The sequence below is a fragment of the Heterodontus francisci genome, chromosome 43 (assembly GCF_036365525.1).
Source record: "Heterodontus francisci isolate sHetFra1 chromosome 43, sHetFra1.hap1, whole genome shotgun sequence".
Classification (NCBI taxonomy): Eukaryota; Metazoa; Chordata; class Chondrichthyes; order Heterodontiformes; family Heterodontidae; genus Heterodontus; species Heterodontus francisci.
In genome coordinates this window covers 28668059-28678436 of record NC_090413.1, presented here as the reverse complement: position 1 = coordinate 28678436, position 10378 = coordinate 28668059, and the positions used below count along the sequence as shown (strand labels likewise).

The window sequence follows — 10378 nt, the reverse complement described above, 5'->3', positions numbered from 1 at the left end:
TCACCACCACCTTCTCAAGGGCAATTAGGGATGGGCAATAAATGCTGGCCTGGCCAGCGACGCCCACATCCCATGAATGAATAAAAACAAACAAAATCACACAATGCAATACTTTCAAATTCAGTGATACTTCACTGTACCCGAAGTCATTATCATTGGAGTTTTACAGTATCAGCATTCATTATAAGGAAAGTTTTACCATCACTGAATTAACTATAAAAGTAAAGTGTCATTAAATCTGTGTTCACTATAAACATGGTCTCACTGTCAGTGCTATGGTACTAAAAGCAGAATTTTGTTAGATGTGAACTTTCACTTTAAATGGATTTTCACCTTTAGTAAGGCAATAGCCCTGCAATCCTGGCAGAGTTAAGGGGTGAAAATCTCTGTATAAAATGTTGAACACCTCTATCAACACATTGGATGAAAGTATTCTGCATAGTGTAGAACAGTTCTATCAATAGATTGACAGATGGGTATCTCTGACTTGTGGAGTTTCAGAAGTGTCAGAAAAAATGCAAGCTACAAAATATAAAGCCCTAAGTTTGAGCAGTATTTCTATGTAAATTATTTTTTTGAAGAAAGTTCACTGAGAAGGTTCTGAATGGATTAAGTGTGGAATATACGGGATACAAGCTGGATACATGCTAGATATATGCTGGATACAAGCCAACCTATTTGTTTGAACCATTGAAATATTTAAGCGCAGTAATTTTACAGTTATGAAAATGACACAAGATTTTGGAACACAGACATATTGATAAGAGGGTTTACTGATTGTATCTTTGATTGTTTTGGAATTCAGCCTGTAGAGATTGGAATGACATTCCTCCCTCACCAAATCGAACACTGCCTGTTTGTTACCCTGTTAGTTTACAGAGAGGAACATTAAGAATATGCAGAGGCTTTTGAAAAATGCTAAAATGTGGCAGACAGGAGAATTAGGCGAAGACAAGTAAAATCAGGTAGGAAATCATTGGAAAAGCCAAGAGACCCATGGAATGTAAGCTTGCAATCATTGTAACTGCAACAGAAGTGTGGTGGGATTTGCAGTTGCGGTAGTAATAAAGCCCAAATCCAGCATTAAGGCCCAAAGGGGGTAGTTTCAGTTTGCTTCTCTTCAGAGTCAACTGGGCTGTGGCACCCAATTTACAATCCAAGTTCAGCCTCAGTGTGAAGTGGTTTTGGCTTTTCACCGAATTCTAAATTTGCGGACTGTGATGACCCTAAGGTTGCTGAAAATATCCCAGATACCAGTAAAGGTTTTTCAACTATGCATACACGGTAAATAAAAGTTGAAAGTACTTGTCCACTTCAAAATGATAATGGAAAGTTAGAATTGGGGTAAGAGAAGTTACAATTAATTATAGGTAAAGGAAATTTTACAGGGAGCAATTTCTGTTTTGTGTTAATTTTTTACCACCATGTGGAAGCCCCAAATTGGGTCTCCCTCCTTGTTGTGTCATTCTAGTGACATAATTTACAGGCCCAGAGTAGCTCACTGAAAACACAGGGGAAATATGACTTCAAACAAGTGTCATGAAAACCCCTATATGCCAAATGGGACATATTAATTTAATTGGTTGGAAACTTACATTAGACTTGAAATGGAAAAATCCTACAAGTTAACTTTTAAAAACTAGCAGCCAAGATGGCCACTGCAATTTGCATTTGAAATACTAGGAGATGGGACTGGAGACAAAAAGTCTAATAGAAGCTCAGCCAGGACAACAATTTGCCCTAAGTGATTGAATTACCTAGAATGGCTTTATTAGCATGGCCGTCAAGGGCATTCCCCCCCACCACCCCACTGACTTTGAAAGAGCCAACCCCCTCCAAGTGTGGATGGACATCCTGGGGCATGTAGCATCTTGAATTTCATTAGAAGATTCCAGAAAAAAACTCATTAGAAACAAAGGGAATCGATAGAACCAAGTGACTGCCGGCTCATCTCTGAAGAAACTAAAGTTTTGTGACACAGACAGGCAGTAACCAAAAAGACAGCAACAAAGCAGGTGGCTGCTTCCCTGTGTCTCCCTCTCTCTCCCCAGAAAATATCAAGGAAGGAACCGGCCGTGACTGGGAATCCGCCAAACCCACAGACCGCTACAGCAAGTGACCAGGGGAAGAGAATCAACTACCAATTGTCACATCCTCTTGTGATTTGTAATGGAGCTGCTCTGGGATGCTCCCTGTAACTGACATCACCAAAACAGCCTACTGGCCAGGGGAATTTATTTGGGGATGAGAACCGAAAGTTCCAGAAATACTCAGCTGGTCTGGCATCATGTGTTTCTCTCCCCACAGACACTGCCAGACTTGCTGAGTATTTCCAGCACTTTCTGCTCTCATTTCAGCATTCCAGCATCTGCAGTATTTCACTCTGAACTTATTTCAGGATCTCTTTTTAGGCAAGGAAATTTTCTTTTCATGATGAGTTTACTTTCCTTGTATAGAAAGGAATGTACATTGACAAAAAGTACTGCAAGATCATCCTTCTTTAAAGAATTACTTCACTTTCATTTTTAGTTGATCCCTCTTCCCGTTCAACGCCCCTCCGCAGCCTTCCTTCTGGCATTGATTAGGCCTCATCTGCAACATTGTGTATTCTTTCAAGAATAATAATATTCCTCCATTTGTTACCTAATCATAGAGGAAATGTTATTATTCTTCAAAGTTTGCAGAGGGGAAACTAAGATGATTTTGGGTATTTATGGAGAAACGTTAAAGAGGCTGGGCTGTTTTTCTTAGGGAAAGAAGAAATTCCAATAAGATCTATCTGAAGCTTTAGGACAATCCATTTTAAGGCCATCCACAGAAATGCCAGTCACTCTTCAAAAGCAGGCTGTAGAAAGCCCTGCTCGTCCTGAGACCAGCCTGTAGTAAGACCAGTCAATCTTGAGACAAATACATATAGTAAGTTTAGCCCATAGTCAGGTATCAGTGAACTTGTCCACAGTAAGCACAAACTATGTAAGTTCCATTTACTCCATCGATAACAAGCTGCATCAATGCCAATTCCAAACAAGGTCTGATCTATTTAAACTCTAACTTACACACATAAAAAGCTGGAGTAGTTCCAGTCCCTAGTGACACAGTCCCAATTACACACACTAAATCTTGATAACTAACATAGCAGAACAGTGCCAAGTCCTTTAAAATTGATTAGAAGATTACTGAACACTGCTAAAATCCATCAGAAATGAACACAAATAAACAGCATAAATTATAGGTACCTGTACCTAGTGGCTAACACATGCTGCATTACAGAGTGTTTGACATGGTTTTGGACTAGCTGTACCTCATACACTGATGTACCAATCTTACCTGGATTGACTGGGAGCCAGAACACAAGCAGGTGATAGTAAAGTTCAACTGCGAGCAGTCATCTCTGAAAAATAGAGAAGGTTTTGGACACAATGTGATTTCATTCTGTTTGATATTTAGGAAGCATAATACTATTCTAACCCAAACATTTTGAAGTAAGCCAGCATATTATTTAGGTGCTTCATAAAGATACAAAACTACAATTTGACAATATTTTCCAGGTTTACAATTTAGAAAGACATAAGCTTAATAGCTACTGACTAGTTGGTGGTAAGTTACAAGTACAATTCTGATCTCCCAGTGGCTCACAACTGCAACTGCCCTCCCCTTCTTACTCCAGTCAGCCTTAGGCTTTTCCTCACCAGATTCCTTCTCCCTGTTATATCTCTGGTTCCTCAACAGAGACACATTTCTATTCATTCCACTCATTTAAAATGGTCACTACTGGGAACGTACATTCTGCTTTGTCAGACTTCATAGTCCTAAAAGTGCATGTCAGGATTTGTACTGCTAAAGGTGTGGGTCAGGCTTTGTACAATTAAAAATGTGCATCAGGATTTATACCTACTTTCTCTGTAGGGACAACTTTGAAGAATTCTGTGCAACAATAATTATATACTTTAGTGCCACCTACAAGTTCAATAATGTAGTAATATGGGCATGTATGAGCATGTATGAAAGTGATGGTCGTTGCTTGCATATTTTGCATGATGTGTCATTGAACATAGAGTTTAGAAAGTGAATTCTCAGTGTCATAAGTGCTTTGGCCATACACTTTGCATTAGCAATCTTCCTGAGGCTGGCAAACATCTTAAGCAAAAATAAAAACAGAAAATGCTGGAAAACACCCAGCAGGTCAAATTGCATCTATGAACTCATCTTCAGTATTTTGTTTTTTTATTAAAAACTTCTTAAGCATTTACTCCCATGACCTCTGAACACAGGGAAACAATATTCATTCTTTCAACCACTTGCTCTTCTGATTCACTGCAGGCAGCTGTACTATGAAGGAGGTATCCTTTGTTGCAATTGCACCTCAAAGACTGCAACTTCAATAGATGCTGTCTTATTATTCCTCTTCTTTCTATGATGTGGACATAAAAAATACTGTACTGCTGATGGACATTCTGCTCCCCTTTTAAAGCTACCAGATACCCTTCCCCACAGTAAGTGAGCATCCTGCACCAGCCCAATCTGCACAGGGAGCTTGCAGGTCAAACTTTAATTAAGTGCCTTCCTATAAGCACAGGTCAGCTAGATGATGAGTGCTTTACCTGAACCCATCCTGTCTTGCTGGTTCTGCACTAGGACAGGAATATCCACCCGAGTATCTCAACTTCCTCTTACACTCTGCAGTGAACATCCACTAGCAATTTCATACAGTAACTATCTACCCACATTCACATTTCTCCACCCTTCAATCTGGGTTTACTCCCCTAGTGTCCTTCAAATGCCTGTTTGCAGCTTGAGATGACTTTTGTATAGTCTATGGTCCTTTACACTTTCTAACAGTTTTGAAACAAATTATTTGGTGTTTGATAAACTCTCTCTGCACCATTATTTCACACACCTTCCCACAGCTTTTACATGCTGTTCTCCTTCCTCTCTGTTTCGGCGTGTTCTGTCAATGAGATCCCCCAGCTTCCTATACCAGTTCTGGCCTGGTCTCTGCATCCTAAAGGTTATTTTTTCAGATGCTGACTGAGCTGCCGTTTATTTTTATCCCTAGCCCTAACAATAAGAAACCCTAAACCCTCCCACCGTGCGCTGGCTCGGCCCTTAAACACTGCCAGCTGTTAGCAGCAACCAATCCCCAGAGAGCCGCTCAGAGTCAGCTCATGCAGACCAAGAATTCTGCCACCGCTGAAAGGAACAGCTGTTTCTACCTTGAAAAGTAAGTGTTTTCGGATTGCGATTTTTGTATATAACCAGTTCTCTGTTTTGCAATACAATTAGATATGACTGTAAACTGCGCTGTAGTTCATTCAGATCAGTAACTTCCCAAACTCTTTCACCAGGCTACACACTCCGTCTGCCACAGGAGGCGAATATCCCACACTCTCCTAATATATATTTAAAACGAAATTCTTGGAGACTTTTCTATTTTTATCGGAAAACACTGTCAGGACATAAAAACGCAAATATTAGATGGAGTTAGTTGCGTGTTAATAACGAAGTTGCGTTCTATATTAAATGTGTGTTTATTCCTGACATTAGGGCTGTGCTGCCGATTCTTTCCTGGTTGTGGTCGGGATCGTGTTGTCCACGAGATTCCTGGTGATTTTCGGGGACCCTCCGACATTCCTTTTCCGTCAGTTGCAGAATCCAACCAAAAGCAATGACAACCCCGCACAATACAGAATACTCCACCCAGTCAGAAGCACTGATCCTCGGGGTGACCGAGGATTCTTCTCCAAAAATCAGCCTTATTACTCCTCGCACGGGTAGCGAGGAATCGCTGGGCTGCACTTCTCCAGTTCCATCACTGTATTAACTGGTCCAACGGCAGCAACCCAGGAAAAATCATCAGATCAAAGATCAGTAATTCGTTCATCAGTTAAACCCCATGAATTTACTGCGAGCCAACATCCAGCTCTATCTTCTGACCGACTAGTCTTTCTGAAGTACTGAGAAGGGTATAAGGACAGGTGTAATTATTGGTCATAAGTGTCCAGGAAGAGCAGGAAGGATGGATGTGGGGGCTACAGCGGTTAACGCAAGACTGAGTCCGGGTTTCAGGGAATACTACAGCAACGAGACGGTGGCTTTGCACTATAATTACACTGGGAAGCTGACTCCGAGCCGATACAAGGCAGGCTTGAAGGCTCATGCTATCGTGTTTCTAATAGTGTGTGTTTTTATAATATTGGAGAACTTGTTGGTTCTCATAGCCATCTGGAAGAATAGCAAGTTCCACAAGCCCATGTATTATTTGCTGGCTAACCTGACTCTATCCGACCTGCTGGCAGGAGTCGCTTACGTGGTCAACATCTTGCTGTCCGGTGCCAACACCCTGAAGCTGACCCCAGTCCTTTGGTTCTTGAGAGAGGGTGGTGTTTTTATCACACTCACAGCCTCGGTCTTCAGTCTCCTGGCCATTGCAGTAGAGAGGCATGTCACCATGGTGAGGATGCAATTGTACAGTGCGGATAAGAAATGCCGGACGCGTCTCTTTGTGGCTGCAGACTGGTCTTTCTCAGTGTTCCTCGGAAGTCTCCCGATCATGGGGTGGAATTGTATTGGGAACTTGTCACAATGCTCCACGGTGCTGCCACTGTACTCCAAGAGCTACATTCTGGCTTGCATTCTGGTCTTTATTTCAATCTTGCTTGCAATCTTGATATTGTACGTTCGCATTTACCGTTTAGTGAAGTGCAACAGCACTGTCATGGGCACTACCAGAAGCATGGTGTCCAGGAAGTGCCAGAAATATCTGGCATTACTCAAAACGGTCACCATTGTGGTGGGCACCTTCATCGCCTGCTGGCTGCCTCTCTTCGTAATACTGCTTTTAGATGTTTCCTGTGCGGTTGGCACTTGCTGGATTATCTACAAGGCCGATTATTTCCTGGGACTGGCCATGATAAATTCAGCTTTGAATCCCATCATTTACACTCTGACCAGCAGAGACATGCGCCGGGCCATCGTGCGCCTGTTGTGTCTGACCAAAGACGGAGAGCAGGCGAAATGCTGCGGGATCCCGATCTCCGAGTGCAGCACCAGTCAGATGGACAGGTCATCCCAGAGACACGAGCCCCTCCACACCAACCTGTCCTCTGGCAACGGACCTCAATCACCGACTAGAACCTCACTCGCCTGACTTGAGTCTCCGCAGTGTCCATGATGGCACTGAGCTCAGATGGGTACCACCCGTCGTTCCTCCACTCGGCGAACTGCGCTCATTTTTCCTGCCTTGCGTTGTAGAGAGGAGCGGGAGCTAGCAAGTCAAACAAGGAATGCAAACCTGTTCTGGTGCCCAATGAAGAGAATAGCGATGTTGGGACAGTAACTGTTAGATATCAGCAACCGTAGGCAGCCAGGAACCATGACCCGGCTCTAAGTTAGCATTGAAAAGCTTTCAAAGGCTCCAGCACAGCTAAGAACATGCAAGAGTTGATGTGGAATATTTCCAAAATCGGATCTGTGCAGTTTGTATGTTTTAAATAAACTTTAATGGGTGTAGCATCAAATGGTCAATCAGACACACATATATATAAATGAGTGATATCAGCACCACAGACTGGTACTGTACCTGCAACAACCCAGCCTAGCAGTGAATCTATGAAATTGAAACATCCAATTAGACACAAAAATTCAACTCTGTGGACATTTTAGATGTAAAAGGAAGTTCTCTGCGGCTCCTCCCGCGTGTTGCAAGGCATAAAGTTGCACAAGTACCATAAATGCTGTACATTTATACGTAATGTCTCAGCGCCAGAAAGTCAGCTTTTCCGTCCTCCAATGTGATCTTCTTTGTTCTAGTCTGGTTGGACTATGGCAGCTCTACTCACACAGCACTTTGACATTCTGGAATTGAACCTTCTCCAGGTGAGAGCTTGAACCCCTGAGTAAATGCACCAAAGCTTGACTCACTACAGGAAAGACCGAGACGGCATACATTTCAAACTCAACTATACAGAATTACTCCAAAACTGGAATGACTGTAACGGAAACAGGATCCAAAGCGCTTAGAAGTTAAGGCAACAGTACTGCAAAATCACATTGCTGCATTATACCAGCTAGGAAATAATATGCATGGAATGTATAAAAGGCCCCAGAAGTGACTGTGTCAGAGGGTCACGGTTGAATCCATGTAATTGCATAATCATGATGGGAGTAAAATCTGAGTGTGCCACTTCCACTGCCTCTTTATATATGTACAGAGTGACTGCTCATTCCTAGATTTCCAGTTTGACCTTTCCAGGGTTTACCTGACCTCACTATTAAAATGGCTGGTTAACAGTAAATCCCTGCTGTGGCTCAGAACCCCATGATATCATCACAAGGTGGCTCCCTAAAATCCAAGTGGAAGTGGGGGAGCGGCATAGGAAACAGCCAGTGCTATTCAGGACTGCACCAAGTGTCTTCCCACTGTACCCAACAATTTGGAGCAGGTGGGTTTGAGAAAGCTTCAGTTTGTGTGTTCTGGGTAATCCAACCTGCCTCTCGCTTTACAGCTGGTTAAGTCAAGCAGCATCATCTAGCTCAGGGACAGATGGTGCCATTTGTATATCTTGCCAGATTGCACTTAGCTCCTAAATAAAAGCAAAATACTGTAGATGCTGGAAAACTGAAATAAAAACAAGAAATGCTGGAAATACTCAGCTGGTCTGACAGCGACCTGAAATGTTAACTCTGCTTCTCTCTCCACAGATGGGCAGCACAGTGGCGCAGTGGTTAGCACCGCAGCCTCACAGCTCCAGCGACCCGGGTTCAATTCTGGGCACTGCCTGTGTGGAGTTTGCAAGTTCTCCCTGTGACCGTGGGGGTTTTCGCTGGGTGCTCTGGTTTCCTCCCACAGCCAAAGACTTGCAGGTTGATAGGTAAATTGGCCATTATAAATTGCCCCTAGTATAGGTAGGGGAATATAGGGAAGGTGGGGATGTGGTAGGAATATGGGATTAGTGTAGGATTAATATAAATGGGTGGTTGATGGTCAGCACAGACTTGGTGGGCCGAAGGGCCTGTTTTAGTGCTGTATCTCTAAATAAATAAATAAAGATGCTGCCAGACTGCTGAGTATTTACAGCATTTCTTGTTTTTATTGCACTTAGCTTCTGTTGGAGGTAGGGAAATATAGTTGCAAGCCTGAATAGCAGCTGACTTGAAGGAGTGAAAAGAGTTACAATGGTAAGGAAATACTCAGATGCCTTGTAACATGACTGTAATGCTGTAGATTTTTTTTAACCTGATATTTCTTTTTATCCAACTGTTTCCATGGTTTTCTCCCGTGAAGGTGAAAACTCCTTTTTAGTTTGGTTTTATGGGTGCTGGACACCCTCCAGTATCTCATCCCAACCTTCATTCTTCCCAGGCTATTCGGCCTGATGGCGGGAGGCACCAAAGTCGCACCTGATTCTGTCCTCACCCAACGTCCACACGTATGTACTTTTCAGCAGGAGTCACCAGATAGCAATCAGGCTTCCATGTTTCAGCTGTGGCCAACTGTAGCCCTCCCCCACCTCCCTCTTCCCCATAGACCAGCAATTGATGACATCTCTCCTCTGAGGTGGAGTCACACTGAGCTCAGGTGTTTTTTGCTAATACTGGGAGATTGACTCACTTTCCCACTCTGAGGATGCTACAGAAGACACACAACACTCACAGTGGCACTATGTTGTAGACATGGTTTTTATTGCAAGTCGACAAGACAGAATAAAGCATTATATAATGTTGGGTCCTCTGACATTGTGTCCCCCGTGCCTGGACTGGCAGCACTTCAAATTCCCAGTCACATCTGATGGGACGAGTCAGGCAACTGAGCGGCATTGATCCCTTCACTTCACAGCACCCTACATTTTGTGTAGAAGGAGTCACATTATTGTATCACGCCCCATGTTGGGGATTAACAGATGCAATTCAGCTGCACTGCCTAGGGAAAAATGAACGGTTTGAGTTATTCTAAAGCTGATTCTAAACTAAAAATGATAGGGTGATTATGTAGCTATAAACAGTATTTCAGAGAATTGTGGATGAAAGTGTTTAATTTAAATGCTTTGCTGTGCAATTTTGAATAAAGTTTTATTGCTCAACAAGTGTGGTTATTATATTCAGTACAAAAATATAGTACATAATAGGTGTTACAAAGCACTGTGTGGTAGTATGGCACAGAACTCCACCCAGGAGCTTCCTCTGCAAATGTAGGTCAAGTCACTTCCTACACACTGAGGGAGGGAATTTATAGACAGGACAGGCAGCAGAGACTCATTTTATAAACTGACTTGTCCATTAATATAGAGTACATCTTAGTAAGCTCTTCCATGGAAAATGGGAGAACAGCTCTCTTGATGGCTTAGCAGGTCAATGCACCATGTTTAACTTAAGATATACA

The 10378-nt window shown here is 42.7% G+C and overlaps 1 protein-coding gene across 1 annotated transcript; it reads left to right on the top strand.

Annotated features, from left to right (window-relative positions):
* The first annotated feature begins 4765 nt into the window (after positions 1-4765).
* Positions 4766-10082, top strand: s1pr5a (sphingosine-1-phosphate receptor 5a). Its single transcript, XM_068021294.1, has 2 exons — positions 4766-5221; positions 5545-10082. Exon 2 carries the CDS (start codon positions 6017-6019, stop codon positions 7145-7147), a length of 1131 nt encoding a protein of 376 aa, XP_067877395.1. The 5' UTR covers positions 4766-5221; positions 5545-6016; the 3' UTR covers positions 7148-10082.
* The last annotated feature ends 296 nt before the right edge of the window (positions 10083-10378 follow it).

Excerpts from the sequence above, each read along its gene's own strand:
- s1pr5a (XM_068021294.1), top strand. The coding sequence starts at position 6,017 with ATGGATGTGGGGGCTACAGCGGTTAACGCAAGACTGAGTCCGGGTTTC.